A 17601-nucleotide genomic window follows, 5' to 3' on the forward strand; every position below is an offset into this window, starting at 1 on the left:
TGTCCGCGGGCAACGGCTTTGGAATGAGGAAGCGGGAACTGGTAAAAAAACTCGAACAACTATAAAGTGGTATAGAACAATACTAAAGCTATTTCGAGGCTCACCTCGAAGCGAACGGGCTAAAACGTATCGAGTTTGTTCTAAATACCTCCAAGGGAAACTATCTGAGGCAACGCAGAGCTGTGTGTCTGCCAAAAAAAAAAAAAACACACACGCGCTGGTGGCATGACGAGCCTATCCCTGACTTATACGCAAACGCTAGTGTGAAAACAAAACACTTTGACCGCGGTGCATGCACGTGGTTTTTCGCAGCCAGCGGAACAAGTTAGTGAGCGTTAATAATACGATTGCTTCGAGAACGCCGCGCAACGTTGTTCGAGCACGCTGGTCCACGTGTTCTTTGCTAACAATATCGCGTCCCAGATGGCAGAGGCATGTAAAAAATAACAGGTCAGCCTCTGCCTCTGGCATCAATGGTGCGTGTGACTCGTCATGGTTGGATTTCGCTCCTGGCGTATTGAAGAATTTGTGACTTTCCCGCTGGGGAAAGGGCACGCGCGTCGTTGCATCGTGCAAAAGGTGGATTTCCTGCCATACGAATGCTTGAATTAGGGGCAAGAGATGGAAAGGGAGGGTCAGGGGACGTCGGTGTCATTGCCGCGGGAGCGGCCGCTTCAAGTTCACGCCTGGCGAGGTGTCTGCTGTCGGGTGTCCGGTGAACAATATGGGTTGAGGCAAAAGGATGTTACGGCGGTGTTACCATGGCGCTGAAACTGATGCGAGATGCACCTGCTTTTAGCCTATTCGAGCCGGTGGCATTATTCAAATATGGCGCCAACAGACGACACGTTATTAAATACCAACAATTTAAACGCATCACTGGTGATAGGTTTGAGAATATGCGCAACTTTTCCAGGCTCGGACATATTTTAGTTGGCTTTGCGGCATAGTGCGAGGACATTCCTATTGTATAACTGATTTATAGGACTCGGTGGAAGTTTGCGCGCGAGTTTATAACTCATTCTTTCCGGCTTGTCGACGACCGAACGGGTTTCGAAAAAAGCTCACAATCTATTCCTAGAAGCTGCCCCAGATTGAAATATCATGCTCGTGGGTATCAAACCAGACACGAGTGGTTCCGTCGAGGTAAAAGACGACATTCGCGAGCATGAAGGTCCCTCCCACGTGTAGCTGACGTTGACGAGTTTGTAGATGCGTACCAACTGATCGACGTCGGAACCTTCGCAGTCCGAGAACGCGCCAGGGTCTTCCAAGACGGGAAGCGTCACGAAAGTTGTTGCGGCCGGCAGGTTAACAGGCAAAGTAGAAGCCGTGACGACCTGCAGCATGCAGTCGTGTCCTGAAAGGTCATGTTGAAAGCCGCGAGTGAGCGCCCACTGCGAAGTTTCTTGGGGAGGACGCGAATCGCATCACTCCGCTATTTTTATACGTTATGGAAAGAACGCACACTCTGTATCCTTACCGTGACAACATCTTTGGCGTCATTTCGTTACGTGTCACTCAATTTAAATATTCCTACACAGTTACCTTCTTTTATTCCATCAATCAATCATAAATGATTTTTAGAGTGCTCACTGACATGTAAGGGACAGAGTAGGCAAAAAGGCAAATTATTGCCTGACGAGGTGCCATCATCCGTGCCAGTCAATAAGGCACACGAGGAGCAGTAATTTACGTGCATTGAAACACTATTAAATAAAAAAGTAACGAGAGTTTTACACTTTTCATAACAGTTCATAGAGCATCGTTAGAAAAACACTGATGCTTCGAGACCTGTTTGTAGGACTTCAAGGTACACTACCATCAAATAACAATTTACGTCAGAGTGAAAGCTCAATGTGTGATAACATCTAAAACGACATTATTATCAACAACCGTGCCCTACATAGCGGTAAATTAAGGTAAATGCCCAAAAACACAGGCGCCACGGTAGAACACTTTCAAAATAATCGCGATGACATCAGAGAGACCACCTACAATTAATCACTTGTGATCGATCCAACTGCACTAAATAAATAACCTCCTGTGCAACAAGAGAGGCAATAAAATGCTGCTTGTTCGTTTCTGTTTGATTCATGGAAAAAAAGAATTAGCGGACGTTGCTGTGGGGAATGGTGCGATTGGTTCGAAAATTCTATATTTATGTGGTTAAATGGGGCAGGTGGTGTCATCTAGCGGGGCGCAGTTGAAACAAAAACGTTTGCGATCTCTAAGCCAATTGGCGGAAAATCAATAAATGGCCGTTGTTGCCGCTGTGGCTCCCGTTGCTTTCGGTCTACTTCTAATAGTGCAGTAAAGCCGGGCAACGTTCAGCATGGCAACAGTGACGTTAGTCGGTCTCGTCGGTACGCTTCTTGAGGCGGGTAATTTGAAGTGTGCTAACCCGAAGAGGACCAATAAAACCTGATTTATTTTCAAAATAGACCTTTCCTTGGCACAAAAGTAACACTACGAGCTTGCTGGACCGCTATATCAATACTCAACATCGACCAATTAGTTGCATTTAGTGTCCCTTTATAGTATAGTAATGTTGTAGTGTAATATTCTTTTTTTTCAGAAACAAGAACAGGCAATGTGTAGAAATGCCCAGATTTCCTAAATAACAACCATCTCACTACGACTGACTAAATTAATATGCGACAGATATTTTGCACGAAAATTTTTAACAAATAACCTATGTGATTTCATGCGGAGGGGGAAATTACTTTTGAAGCATTACTTTATACGCGTGCATTTTCTTTTTAAACGCAATTACTGAACGGCTCTCTTTCACTATGGTGGATTCAACAGCTCAAGGATTATACAGTAAGCAGCAGCCGTTGTGCAGCATAGTTTGTTCGTATTCTTTCGTTGCAGTATGTTATGCGTCCAAAGCTGTATGCACTCTGTCTTCGAGAATATGCATCGTGAAATGCAACAGCCTTCGATTTCAATTTCTTCCTTTCGCACGCTTCGCATAAGATCGATTCCCAAGTTGCTTCGTATCTGCCAATTTTTTTTCGCAAGGATCATTACTGGGCGAGTTGGCATACTGAAACCTCAAAGACAACAGGAATTTTGTTTTGCAGCATATTTGCAATATGCCAATGCCCATTCGTGACACTGGTAGTGGTGTATATATATTCAGCAAGTAAAAATTGAACTTCACACAAATCTTTCTATAGTGCAAAAAAGTGGAATCAGTTCCTGCCTACGGCAAGTTATCTTTTCACCCACTTTTGCTTCTGCACATTTACATTACGATTCGGTCCAATAACTTCTCTCTCTCTCTCTTCCCCTATACTTTCTTTGGCACTATTATTTGTCTGTTAGATCTCAAGAACATTGTGTCAAAACGCAAAAAAACAAGCCCTTAAGTATACACTTCTCTCCCTTATATGTATATATATATATATATATATATATATATATATATATATATATATATATATATATATATAGCCCAGTAGATCCTCCGTGAGCAGTCACAACGTGGTTTATTTCCGTTTCGGAAATAAACCACGTTGTGACTGCTCACGGAGGATCTACTAGACTATATGCAACGCTACGGCCACTCAACCACTATGCCTGCCTATATATATATATATATACTCGATCAAAAATTGTGCTAAAAGCTCGCAAATTAGATGCAACTATACGTACCATGCGCATACAAAATAGGCAACGAGCAACCATTGGTTTTTGCACATTTGCATATATAGTACACTTTTACGCATACTTCGCCATCTGGTTATACAGAAAAAACAGCGAAGCTTAGAACAGCAACTCACAAACGATGACATACTCGCAATGCAGTCAAAACATCCGGTGGCTTTACAAAGAAAAAAAAAACTTTCGGAAGTAGCAGCGTGAGCTTAATATCAAATAACTCAGGTTTCTTCCTCTCTTTTTATTTGCGTTGAGTTGAAAGCAGCGTGATATTGCCTGCGAGTGCACAGCTGCCACCATTCAGATGGTCGCGCAGATTTTTCGCAGCGGTAGTGGCTGAGTCGGCGCGATCCGGTTAGGCACGTGTCAGCTAAGTGCTCTACAGCCTCCGCCGCAGCTGGTGCGTGATTTGTTTACCGCCAGCACCAAGCATAACAACCGTCAAATGAGCGAATTTTCTGTGAATTTCGTGTTTCTCGAGAAAGCGTCAACGGACTTCATCGCGTATACAGAGTAGCACGTGGCACATCAAGGCCGCCGATGGCAACGAAGCTTTCTGGATCATATCAGTGATACGCAAGTTGGCAAGAACCTCTGCCGTCCAACAACGAGTGGCGAGTTTTACGTTGGGTTGTCCGAGCGTAAGGGGGACGAAACTTCACAGTCGGCGGTGTGCACGGGCGTCGATAGGATTTTAAACGCGAAGGCACACCTTAGTCGCGCTATGTCGGGCGTCTGGCGGCGTCGGAATGCCGGCAGGTATTAGCTATCTGCCCTCACTCTCTCTCCCATCGCAACAGCTCCGGGCACGCGCGCTTATCGTCGCCGCAAGCAACCGGAGCAGGTGGTGGGAGAGCCTGAAAGAGAGGGTAGGTGCCGTGCTTCACCGCTCCTTTTCTCGCCATTTGCTCTCTCTCCTTCCTGCGTCCCACTCTCCCATCCACTCACTCGTACGCATATATGAATAGAGTGAAGCGCGCCTCACTGTCGACCGTTCGCTGGCAGATGAATGTGTGAATAAAAGGTTACGGTACAAATACTCGTCTCGTCATTAATTTACATTATTAAAGCTATTACGCCGTGTACTTTCGGCGCAAGAAATGCATTCGCATTTCCTCACATTATCTTTCGAGAAAGTGGGGACGATTTTTAGTCTTGACCTCTGCAAACTCACGTTGCATCGCGACTGGGGTGATGGGTGGGGAGCGCTAGTGTAGCTTGGGTGGAAGGTGAATGTTTGGTTGGCTTGAGAATGAATAGAGCCCCTTTCGCACAACCCTGCCGACACCCATGGTAGTATTTCCTTCCGTGGTCAGTCAAAGAAAAGAAATTATCAGTTTTTTTATATGTCTAATAAAATTCCCTCCTAATCATAATACATGGTGTTCTGCGGTGCATGGGCCATTTGTTGGCCAAAGAGCCACGGGTATGCTCAATTTCGCTCTCCAAAAAAGTTTGTAAAGATGTAGTAATTAGGCGCAAAACAAATAGGTAGCAACGCACTACAGCGGTTACTAACGTTCCTGGGATGTTTCTAGTTTTTTCAACCTGTGTACTGCATGCGTCATTGCATAGTAACCGCAAGCAAAGAGGTAGAAACCGCAGTGGTTACCTTCTTGAACAATCACTAACCTTTTCTTACTTATTTACTACCCGTATCAGTTCACAGTTGGTAACCTACGACCATTAGTACATTTTGGCTACATGGTTATACTACGTACAAGGGGTATCAAAAGTTCCCAGGCCACGCTGCCATAGGAATATATAGGGTAGTGGCCTGAGAATTTTCGACCCTCCCTGTACGTTAGCAACTGCCATCAGATAGGTTCTAACTGCAGCGCTTAGTATCTTTCTTGGACCTTTTTTTTCTACCTAATTCATTGAAGTTCAAGTTCTTCCCGGTACCCGATGCGTTCCCCGAAAGTACGCCTATAAATGATCCTGTAGATCACGTACTGAATGTTCGGTATGAGTGATCCGATTCAAAACTTTTCGGGCATAATTACTCAAAGTTTGTGCCGTTATTGATCTTGTGAATTTTACCGTTACTAATAATTACGCCGAAGAATCAGCACGCTAGTAAAGGCTGCAATTTTTCTTCTAACCTTGATTTTACTACCCACAGGTAGTAATGGCTGCGGCAGTAACAGTTACTAATGACTGCGGCAGTAACAGTTACTAGGCTCTATGGCTACATTGGCGATGCTGGGCTCAGTACCTGCTGCTACACTACCCGAAGAGCAACCGTGCTAAGCACCCACGCTTGCAGACTGCTAATATATTTAAACTACTTAGATGCGTAGTACTAGCGGTGCAAAAAAAGCAAATACAACACCTTTCGTGAAGGATTAGTTCAATACATATCGTTGTAGTGGAATAAAAGTCTACACTAAAACAATATGTAAAGCCGACAGGAAAATTAGTAAGAGTCAGAAAAAAAAATCGGATTTTGCGAAAATTTCATGCCAAGCACGCGCTGCTATATTCATTGGAGAAAATTTTCGTTGAGCCGTTGAGGGCACTGACGCAAGAAGGTGAATGATGCTACGTCGATGCAGCCCTTCAAGAAAGTTCCAGGAAAGGGCGAAACCCCAGTTTTCTACAATAATGCTTCGGGGGTGTGCTCACACTCGATGTAAAGTTGTTTCGCATCACAGCGCACGCGCGTCTTGCAGGCTGGTTTAACCGCATGACAAGCCTATGAAGGCATAGTTAGCGTAGTCCCCACCAAGAGGAGATGGCGCTGTTTCTGCGGTGGCAGAAACAGCGCGACGGAAGATTTGCAGAGATTGATGGACATCTGCGGTAATGAGGGAGATAGGTTAGATTTCAGATTCAGTAAGGAAAAATCAGCAGTCATGATTTTGAATGATAATGAAGGTAGTGAGCTTAGAATACAGGAGGTCACGATAGAGATAACAGATAAATACAAATATCTGGGCGTATGGATAAGCAATGGGGCCGAGTACCTAAGGGAACACGAAATATACGTGACGACTAATGGTAACAGGAATGCAGCGGTGATGAAAAACAGGGCACTGTAGAACACTAGGTATGATGTTGTGAGAGGAATATGGAAAGGGGTCATGGTTCCTAGTCTGACGTTCGGCAATGCGGTCTTGTGCATGAGATCAGAAGTTCAAGCAAGATTAGAAATTAAGCAACGTGGAATAGGTAGGTTTGCCTTAGGAGCTCACGGGAATTCATCAAATCAGTGATGGAGTAAAACGTGATATGGGACGGACATCATTTGAGGGCAGGGAAACTAGCAGCAAGATAAAATTTCAGAAGCGATTGAGAGAAATGGGGGAGAAGCGTTGGGCTAGGAAGGTATTCAGCTACTTGTACATGAAGAATGTCGATACAAAATGGAAGAAGCGAACCAGAAAATTGACTGGTAAATACTTATAAAACAGCAGGGGGCCAAATCAAAAAGAATTATTGGTTAAGAAGAAGCTGAAGAAAGCTGAGACCGATATGTGGAGAATCGGCATGATTAAGAAGTCCGCACTAGAGATCTATCGAACTTTTACGCAGGAAATCGCCAAGGAAAGTATCTATGATAATACTCGCGGTAGTTTGTGGCCAGGACGAGAGTATTGCGAACCAAGACATACCATACATATCATACGAACCAAGACATACCAGCCGCCCATACATTTTGCTGGTACCGGCCCTGGGTACATCGTTGGTTTTATATTAGCATTACAGTGTCTTGCTTGTCGTGTTATTGTAGTTACTTGTAAGATTAGGGTGGTCAACTCGCCATTGCATGAAAGGTGCTCGTAAGTGTTCGTTTGCACTATGATAAGCACTGCCTCCATTTGTTTCTCCAGCGAGAGAAAGATCCCATACTACTCACACACTAATGAATTTTACACCACTTCGAAGTGTTGCTGCTCGGAGTCTTTTTTTTTATTAGTCTCTTGAGCATTCCTGGAGCATTCATAAAACCCTATATGTGACGTCCTTGAAAGGTACATAGAATGCATTTATTGGGGTCACGCTCATATTAAAGAGGCTCTGCAACACTTTTTTTTTCCTGGTAGCCATGTAATGATTCACTAAAGGAGCTTATTGCCTCCCGCATTCACCGCCGCAAATATTTTTAGAATCTCCGTCGAAGCTCCATGAGGCTCTGCGGAGCCCCGCTTTTGACGACCAAACCTGGGCGACCCAACACGTCCTTGAGGTGGCGTCGAGGCAAGCTCTTGACGTCCCCTCATGGGAGGCCTAGGGCCGGCCACCTAAACCTGCTGGTTTCTTATAATAAAGCTAATTTCTCCTCCTCCTGTGCAGTAACAGCCGTGCTTACAAGGATTTGTCGCACGCTGCAACTGCATTCTGTCTTCTCTCGTTCCGACGAAAGCACTGCAAGCTAAGCAGGGAGGGATGGCACAGGAGAAGAAAATGCGTCACGCGAGCCTCGCTATATGAGCACTTTTGCTGTTCTCGTTTCCGTCGAATGTCCGGCTTTTCAGTGCGATCGCACGCGCACGCGTGGACAAGTCGCTGCCTCCCGCGGGGACCCCATTAACGACCGAGCGCGCCGTGCATATCAGCCAATAACCGATACTTGGCCCATGACGTCATAATTTTTGGGCCTGGTGCGTCATTTGTCGAGAGAAGTGAAAGCTATTTTTCGCTGACCTAATTTGAGAATTTATTGTAAAATCCAGGCCACGTGCTGCGCAATATTGGGCTCGTGTGTTCTCGATTACCTTGACTTCCCATCGGCAGCATCTTCTGAACATGCTCAAAGAGTGTTGCAGGATTCTTTTGACACTATAAACAAGAAAAAATTGAAAGAATGTTGCCGACACACAGAATAAGGTAACCTCAATAGGGGAACAAACAGCGTGAATCCAGTGAGTGCAATATGCCCTCGAGGTCAAATCCAAACAATTTTTCAAAGGCGCGGGAAAAGATGTCATTTGCCCTACTTGTACACATGGTTCTGTCGATAACGTAACATGGCAAAAAAACCGTGTACTGTCAGTCAATATGTATTTATACCGCGCATACTTCAAATCACATGCTATGGTTTGAAGTGTAACCCACAACGACGCAACGGACAGAGCGATATACCTGATTTACACGTGATTTTCCAGCAATTTTTATTCAGAAAAGACGCATATATACAAGCACTGTCTCATGTGTTCAGCCCGCGGCCGTACACAGGCAAAACTCCTTGGGTGTTTATGAATCTGATGCCATGTGCGCAAATGAACGTCGCATGATGTTGTTGTCTAGGGAAGTGCAAACCACTGTTGCATCGGGGATGGCGGAGAAAGCATTTGTGTAGCTTGCTTGAGGGCTTGGGCTCGTGAGGCTTGAGGGGTGCTAATGCCCTTTTTGCACTCCTATGCCAACGCCCCTGCCCATGCGCTTACCTGCTACTGATCCTCTCAGCAATCCAATGGTTAATTTGGGCAATTTATTGTGGCTTCTGTCGACAACAGAGCAAGGGCTGAAATTCACGCTGCACTGGCCATCTTGGCAATAAAAATTAGCGCGTAGCCTTCCCTGCAATTCCAACCATGTTTTGTTGTCTTATATCGTACATTGCTCACTTTGACCTATGTACTTTCTAGCTGTCGCACGCCAAGGGAACCAAGTAGAACAATCTGCAATCCGACAGCTGTGACACGCTGTGGCCATTTCCGATGTAGGACAGAGCTCTGTGAAGACGTTCCACACAGTACGTTTAACAGAGTACTGAAGATAATAACCTTTATATCAGAATAGTTATTGATCTTTTTAAAAGTACGGGATAGGCATTGCACACATTAATATGCTTACATTCCTCAATCTGCCGGTTGTCATCGTCGCGCCTTTTACTCCAAAATACGCTGAACACGCCCATTCAGCAATACCTAATGATTTCACTTTTTGCTTTGTTTCTTTTTGGTCTCTCCCACGCAGCGTCCAAGGACCAGTGGGGCACATGGTACAACGGCCCCGTGGAGTTCTCGAGACTGGGTTTGATGGGCAAGGCAAGGAACCGACCTGGACTACCAGCTTCCAACGACGTTTGAACACGGGGCTACTACTCAAGGAGCCGCCACCGCCGCCACTGTTCTTCCGCGAGCTACGTCCTCGCCGATCCTATGGATAGAGAGAGAGGGAGAGAGAGCCATCTTTGTCCGCCTCTAAAACAACCCCAAGTATTCTTTTTAAAAGACTGACTGCTCAAGGGTGCTCCCTTCCTGCCCACATAGGGCCATTCACTTATTGCCCATCTCTGCTGCAAGACAGGGTTTTTTTTGTTGTTGTTTTTCCTCCCGACTGCGGATCAATTCGCACTATGTTTGAAAATGGCCAGGATAGTAATACGTCATGTTTCCCACGACGGTTCGCCTGGGTTTACTCACACCAAGGTTGGCTGGCACAGGAAGTGCGAGCATGTACTAGCAGGTTCTAAAGGCAATATTGGCATTGAGTGGGCATTACGGAAAAGAAAAGCGTTACTAGCAAGGATATGTTGAACGCAATTCAGCTGCATGATTACTTGCTTTTGTTCGTGTCTGAATAGTACACGAGCTGATTTAGCTGGAGAAACAAATGAAGGCATTGAAAGCAACATGTAGTGTCTTGCTCGTATCACTAGAGAGACTAGAGGCATCTCTAGTATCACCGTGACAATGCACAACTGTCGTCGTGGTATTAGAAGGTTGCCCTACAGCGGCACATCAAATCAACAGAGACATATCAATGCCCCCATAGCTCCACTCATATGTGTGTTCCACAGGACTTCAACCTAATCCTTCTGTGCTGCACTCGAACTGTGTTGGTTTTTGTTTCCACATGAAATGTACCCAGAAGTCATTATATATTGACACTTTTAACTAGGCGGCCTTAGTCGCCCACTTGCACAGTCTACAAGGGTTGCTACAAAAACATATTTGCCAAATCGACATGGGCAGTCACCAAGCCAACAAATAACGATTCAGTGAAGTACGCTTGCAAGTGCTCCCTTGAAGTATGAGTGGAAAAGAAAGCTGGTTCTAATGTGAAGCTCAGTAAATGATGATGAAGGTCGGAATGAAGTATGTCAAGTTGGAAGGGCTCGAAAGTTGCCGGAGGTGACTTCTGAGTGTCTGCCAAGTCTTGCGGCCACTCAGTCGCGGCAGCAAGATTCTTGACTTGACTGAAGAAGTCAACAACATAATTTAAAAGGATGTTCTTAACTTGCTCTACATTTGTATGGGTGTGTTCAACCTGCAAAATAGTTGTTTTTTTAGGAACGAAATGGGAATCAGACAGTTTATTCCCAGACTTCCTGACACCAAACCTATCTATCAGGAAACATTTCTAAATAGTAACATGCACAGGCATCGTATTGCAGCCATATTAAGTCAGAGAAATACCTAAATCATCTACACATAAAAGCTGTAAAGATGTATGAGTGTTTTTAAACAATGGTAGTCTGAAATTAGGCATTACTCGCATGTTAATAAGTTGGAACAGATTAGCGGTGCTTGCTCACACAGTTCACATAAGTACTTTTACGCCCTCCTCATGATGTCATCCCATGCAGAGGGACACACCCAATGCCAAGCCAATGAATGGTCCATGCATCAGCTGATGGAAAGGAAGATGTACGAGGGTCAAATGAGTTCTAAAAATATTGCTTCAGCTCAGCGTGTAAAGGCAGAAAAATGCCCCTACCTCCCCGAAGGGAATCGTGAGGGAAATACGAATGAATTGCGCAGAGTCCATAACAGCGTTTTGCACGTGAGAAGAATTCGCAAGTCTGTTTCGTCGCCTGTAGAAGGCGCACAGAGTGGTTCAATATGGCGCCCACAGAGAGTATCGGAGTCGCTGAGCACATGTGTCGCCACTGCAGTTTTTTTTTTCTTTTTTCCTTCGTGATGGCTTTACTCTTTTTGCAGACGCATATTATGCACCACCTAGATGCTTCAAAAACTCGGATACGTTGCCTCGTTGAAGGCGCAGAGGTCCTATATGCCAAACACATAACTTGTTGTGGCATGAGATGTCCATGCACGTTGCCCTCCACTGAAGGCGCGCCTCGGGATCAATACGTGGTTTGTCACGCGAAGCTTCAAATAGTGTTACAACATTCTGTATTTCTTTCCACGTCATCAGTTTTGAGCGAATACTTACCGATGTAACATTCCGCTAAGTGATCGCAATGCCAATATTTTTCTCGCATTTTTGAAAAAGTCACAGGTTTATTTGCTGCAAAGGCGGAGCAATGAATGTGATAGCAACAAATTGGAAAGTCATGCGCAGAATGGCAAGCAGATCAAAACGTGCCGCGCAATTCTCAGGCAGAAAAGACACACGAAACGTACTCACATGTACAGATTAACGCAAATAATCGTCTCAGTTGTTACTTCGCTGTGTCTGAAAAGCGTGCCCTTTTCGCAAATGGAGACTGTGCAACGATTGCAGTGACCTTTAAGCACCCGATAACAATAACAGAAACGTTCTAGGGAAGCCCAACGCCAGCCAAGACGTACATGAACATGCTATGAGCACCGCTGCTACTCCGATACTCTTTGAAAAAAATTACGTTGGCGGCCGAGGGGCAGCGTGGCGGTCTACGGAACTTGCGAATAATGTTTTTTTTTCTTACACCATGCAGATAATAGTGCGGTTCACCACACATGGGATTTTTGTGTTGCGAAAAACGCGGTATGCATTTCCAGTTCTAGTAGTTGCGTGCACGCTTATATAAAATACCACGAAGCGAACAAAAAGAGCGTTCTCGGCTCCGCATTGGCGTTTCACAGTGGCTTCTCGAGCACACATTTCCGGATGTTTTGAGATGTACCCAGGCAGCGAAAGGTCGAGAGTGAGACGCAAGCGGGAGGGAAAGTGGGGGGTGGGGAGGAGACAGACTGAACGGCAAGGGAAGCAGCAGTGAAGCACTGCATATACCCTCTCCTACACCCTCTCGCACTACATTCTCCGGTTGCTAGGGGTGAGGATATGCACGCGCACCCGAAGCTGTTGCTATGGAAGAGGACGGTGGACGGATTTCAATGGACGCATGACATAGCCCGACTAAGAAATGCATACGCATTTAAAACTTGCACCGGCAGGTCGTTTTTCACCCATTTTAACAAAAAAAAGCCAGGCGAAGCTATCATATGTTATATGTGATCATATAATATGGTTTATGTCTTCCCACAAGTGTCAGTATGACATCAACTACAGGTTCGAGTGCAGTACAGGCAGGTCCTGAGTCAATATAATGTGACACATTAAGAATGATTCGTGCTAACTCCTTCAATTCAAATTTTGGGTAGCCTACTGTCACTATAGAAGACACAATTCTCGAAAAAATACCCATATTACATACGATATTCCTGCAAGCATGTACAGTGACACTGGCGAGATATGAAAAGTTTAGACTGTTTGTAATATCTGCTTTATCCGTATTAAGGTTAAACTGTATATATATTTGTTTTTAATAAATATTTTTGGAACTGCTGGCACAGAAAGCTACAGAGAAAAACGGAGGCCAATGCACGATTCTCCATGCAGATTCCAAGCATACCAGGATTTGCTGAATATACATAAAATAAGGAACAAACGTTTCCCATTGTCTGCTAAACTGGTTATTTTGCCCAAAAGGTAGTCCCCATTACTAACGACATCGCTTGCAATGTACCCTTGGCACTGGAAAAATTGTGAAATTAGTCACACCTGCCAATCTTAGTTTGTCGATGGTAAAAAGACATGCAGAAGACATTGCTTTCTGCGGTTCAACCTCGCCATTACTGCTTTAACATTCATGGCCTACGATAACATTTGTGTTTAAGTAAATTACTTCCACCCCAGAGTTAATCCCTTTTCGGTTCCCTGCATCATCACTGGGAGTCCACTCTTGACAGAGCACCCAGTATGGACTAGGGGACATTGCATACATGAAGCATTAACAGCAGCACATCGAGGCAAGCACGACAACACTGAGTCCACGCAGCAAGCTGTTATACCCTTAATGTATGCATTGTTTTGATTCTGAGAAGTAGCCGCCATTGAGGCGCACTATATAGTTTCAATATGACTGCGTAGCTACCCCGTTTGCTTGCATTTGTCAGCCTACTCACTTTGATTGATGAACACTCTAACCCTTTAAAAGAGTGTTGTGTAGAAACGAAGAGAATAAATGCGCACATGTGACCAAGTCCCCTGCCGTTAACTCTAAATAAAGGAGAGGGGTTTTCTGATATGTGAAGTTTTGCAGGTGGAACAATCCTGGCGCAATATCAGGCTCTAGAAAAAGAGAGAGAACCCTTAGAAACCTACTTGGTAGGTGTGCATACAGCTTTTTGTAGCCAGTGATTCGTGTTGGTGTGCATGTACAGCCACACAGCTCGGCATAGCATACAACTAAGCCCTCGCAAGAAAGAGAGATGTCTCAATTAGCGAAGCTTATTGATGCTGTAACTTTTTAAAAATATATAAAAAAGAGGGAGAAGAAAGACAGGACACCCTGTTACACATAGTCGAAGCTTCTTTTGCAAATGTTAGTGATCAAAGTACTGTACGCATTCACGCTTTACTACTGTTGAAGAGATGTATCAGTGTCTTCCACAGAACAAGCGCCAAAACAAAGGTTGCATACAAACTTTGCATCCTTTTTGAAAGCTGCGAACCATTACTGCTGTTGTTCACTGAGCTATAGCAGTGCCAAACGTTCTTGCCTTCACTTTTACCGCAACAGCTGGAGGAGGAATGTATGAACGAAACCTTGGCGTCTTGCGTAACAAATTTCAATTTCCACGCTTCCCACTTCTTTGAATTATGAAGCAGTCATACAAAGATTTTAGCAGTGAACCAAAATGCAGTGCCCTCTGACGGCATTAGTGAAAAAAGCCACGATGGGAATTTAATCATGTAGTATTTTCCTGCTTGAATGTTCGATTCACACTACAAAATTCAATACCAACGAAGAAAACAAGTTTTATGCTGGACATAAATGTGGCCTGTTTTTATATTAAAATGCAATATTCAAGCTCTCACGTTCTTGTATTTTGGTGTGATACCAATGAGAATATTATGCCTAAGCCAAACTTGCGCCGACCCAAACAGAAGACGCCAAATGTGTTCACATCTTTCGCATGTATAGCGTCGAAGCCTCTTCGTGTTCATGTGTCCTTAGGGAGACAGATAAATGGGACTTTGCTCGTTATCATTCAGTATTATTTCCTGCCAAATCACCTCACCGGTGTGTAGAGGGCTATCAGTATTTTTTCCAGTGAAGTTCTGCTACCCTGTCACACGGCAAATGTAGCTGGTTCTGATTGAATAAAAAATTCTGCACAGCATAAACTCTGAGTATGGTGAGCAAATCGTTACAATAGAACCTGATATGAATCAGCATCCGATACGAAAAACCTGTGCAATGTGCAGCATTTTGTAAAACATATTTGCCCGCTATACTATCAATAAAAAATTGCGAGTGCTTGGACTTCGTAAAACAGTTCCACGCACTGAAGTGGCTCTGTGGTAAAATGCCTGCTTGCCACGCAGAAGGCCCGGTTTGTATTCCTTCGCAGACCCACAAATTTTATTATTTGCTCGCTCAAGGAAAAGGGGGACGTCAATATTTTGCTCACAACCAACGAGGCTAACACAACGTGTGGTCACATTTATTAGATAGCAATCATATGAATACTCACGTCAGGTTTTTGCCACCTCCACGACATCGCCCTACGCATTGTATGTTCTATGTGCGAGTCAAAGCAAGCGGGGGTTGCTGTCAATCAAGACTTAAGCAGAGAGAAGATGGCCGGCTTGTCTTTTGTTCAGTGAAGGTTAAATTTAAGGAGGTGCTTGAGGGAGGGTCATGTGCATCCAGTAGAAAATGCACGCCTTGACTACTTACAGGGTGTGGTTGTCCATGGTCGCCTGTATATCTTCATAAAGGAGATTATCAGAAGGCTCTTATCTTTGTATCTGGTGTTCTCTCGTTGCCAACTTTGCTTTGAAGCCGTCGACAATACAAAGGTAGTTTTCATCACTACACTGGTCACATTTCCACTTTTTTCTCTAAAAAAGCAGTGACAGGTTTTTGTATGCACAAGACCGGCACTAGCTGTTTTCTAGCTGGATACCTGCTGCCTAACGTTAGACAGTGTTGGCTAGCATTGCCAGAGCATGGCGTAAGAAGGTAATAATTTCCCATACACAACGATTATCTTGGAGAAGACAAAGACAAACTCATTCATCATCAAAAAAGAGGGAAATACATGTACAGTACTCAATTGTTTAAGGCAAACATTTCGGGCTAAATAGTGCACTTACTTTCGTTTTCCATCGACTTCAGTTTGAGTCATATTGTCGTAGTTTAAACTTAAACGCTTAGATCAGATATAACATTACCTTTAAAGGCCTCATTTGTTGTAATATGACATTGTTATGTCAAGAAATTGTGCTTGACATCTGTTCGACTGAAAGATTTGATGTTGAGTTTTAATTAGTAGGGGCTATTTTTCATTATTCAAGTCTACCACCTTAAAACCATCATACGATCATTAGAGACGCCGTAGTGGAGGACTCGTGAAATTTAGAACAGCTGTGGTTCATTAAAGTGCACCTAAATCTAAACACACGAGCCTCAATCATTTTCGCCTTTATCAAAAATGCGGCCACCGCAGCCGAGATTCGATTCCGTGACCTGCGGGTCAGCAGTCGATTGCCATATCTACTAGACCACTGTGGCCGGTAATCAGTGAGGGCTGTACATACACCTATACAGCATCTTGTGTATTTGATCGCGAAAGAAGCTGATAAAAAAAGAACAAGATGCCGGCGCAGCACTGACCGAGTAGCATACATTGTCGTGCGACAGGGAAGCATGTACAGACTATAGCTGCGGACATTGTATAAAGTTTCTTTCACATCCCAAGTGTTGTTGCACGGAAACAAAACAGGCGATCCTCGTCTGCAAGTGTATAGATACGTGCAGACGTGTAACAAACAGTTACACATACACACACAAAGAACACACACACACACAAGCATAAGAACTCTTTGTAGCAATCCTACCGTGAATTTAGATGCGCCGCGTATACCCTTTGTGTTTGGTGCCCCACCTGCCCCTGTTCACCTGTGATAACGATTCTCAGGACCGTGGAGACACGGCGCAAATAAAATAGTTATTGCAGAAGCACTGTGTATGAGTCTGTCCTTCCTTTAATTCCTGAACACTTTGTTTTCTACCTTGTTCTTTGAGTGTGTGACTTATTTTCACTTGTGATTTTTACTCGTGATTTTCACATTGTTACCGCGGCCACGTTAACAATGTGACTTGTGAGGATCGAATCAACCAATGGCTGTGGACTTTGGGTTTATGGCATCAATTGTCAAAAGAAATGAGAGTGCTGTCTAGTTTATTAAGACAATTACTTTTGAATTCCAAGCAACACCGCGGGTTACAATGTTTGACTTCCATGTTCTCAGCAGCCTCGACTACCGACTGGCAGCGTATTCTCACCATGCTAATAAAGTGTAGCAGGCTATGTTTCACTATGCACTAAACGCCAATTGCAGGTTCGCATCACCCCATGAGTGCCAGTGAAATCAACACAAGAACAAATGCAATGCTAAATAGAAAGGGTTCCATGAGTACCCAATGTAAGGATTTCTTTCTTTTCTTTTCAGAAAGCACAGGCAAAATTACAGCTCTCTCGCATGATCGTATGATCGTGCACAAAGGCGATACTTAGCGGTGTGTTCCAAAACATGGGCAAAGTTAACTTTTATACGATGAACAGTGATTGCAGAACACACAAACTGATTGGCATGCAAGACAATCAGCCACTATGGCTACAGTGGTCAGTGAATGCATCAGAATCTAAAAAAAGACTTTTCCAGAGACACGTCACAACTACATTTGAACCGTCCGAAGGTATGAAACAAATTGCAGAAGGGTTGCTTGAAGGGCCATTT

General features: G+C 44.2%; 1 protein-coding gene across 1 annotated transcript in view; it reads left to right on the top strand.

The window, feature by feature from the left end:
- Positions 1-16819, top strand: part of LOC119174269 (uncharacterized) — a 237661-nt gene extending 220842 nt beyond the window's left edge. The window contains exon 4 of the mRNA XM_075883122.1: positions 9595-16819. Within this exon, the coding sequence (XP_075739237.1) occupies positions 9595-9707 (113 nt within the window). The 3' untranslated portion in view covers positions 9708-16819. The remainder of the gene's footprint in view (positions 1-9594) is intronic.
- Positions 16820-17601: the final 782 nt, after the last annotated feature.

The sequence above is a fragment of the Rhipicephalus microplus genome, unplaced genomic scaffold (assembly GCF_043290135.1).
Source record: "Rhipicephalus microplus isolate Deutch F79 unplaced genomic scaffold, USDA_Rmic scaffold_15, whole genome shotgun sequence".
Taxonomy (NCBI): domain Eukaryota; kingdom Metazoa; phylum Arthropoda; class Arachnida; order Ixodida; family Ixodidae; genus Rhipicephalus; species Rhipicephalus microplus.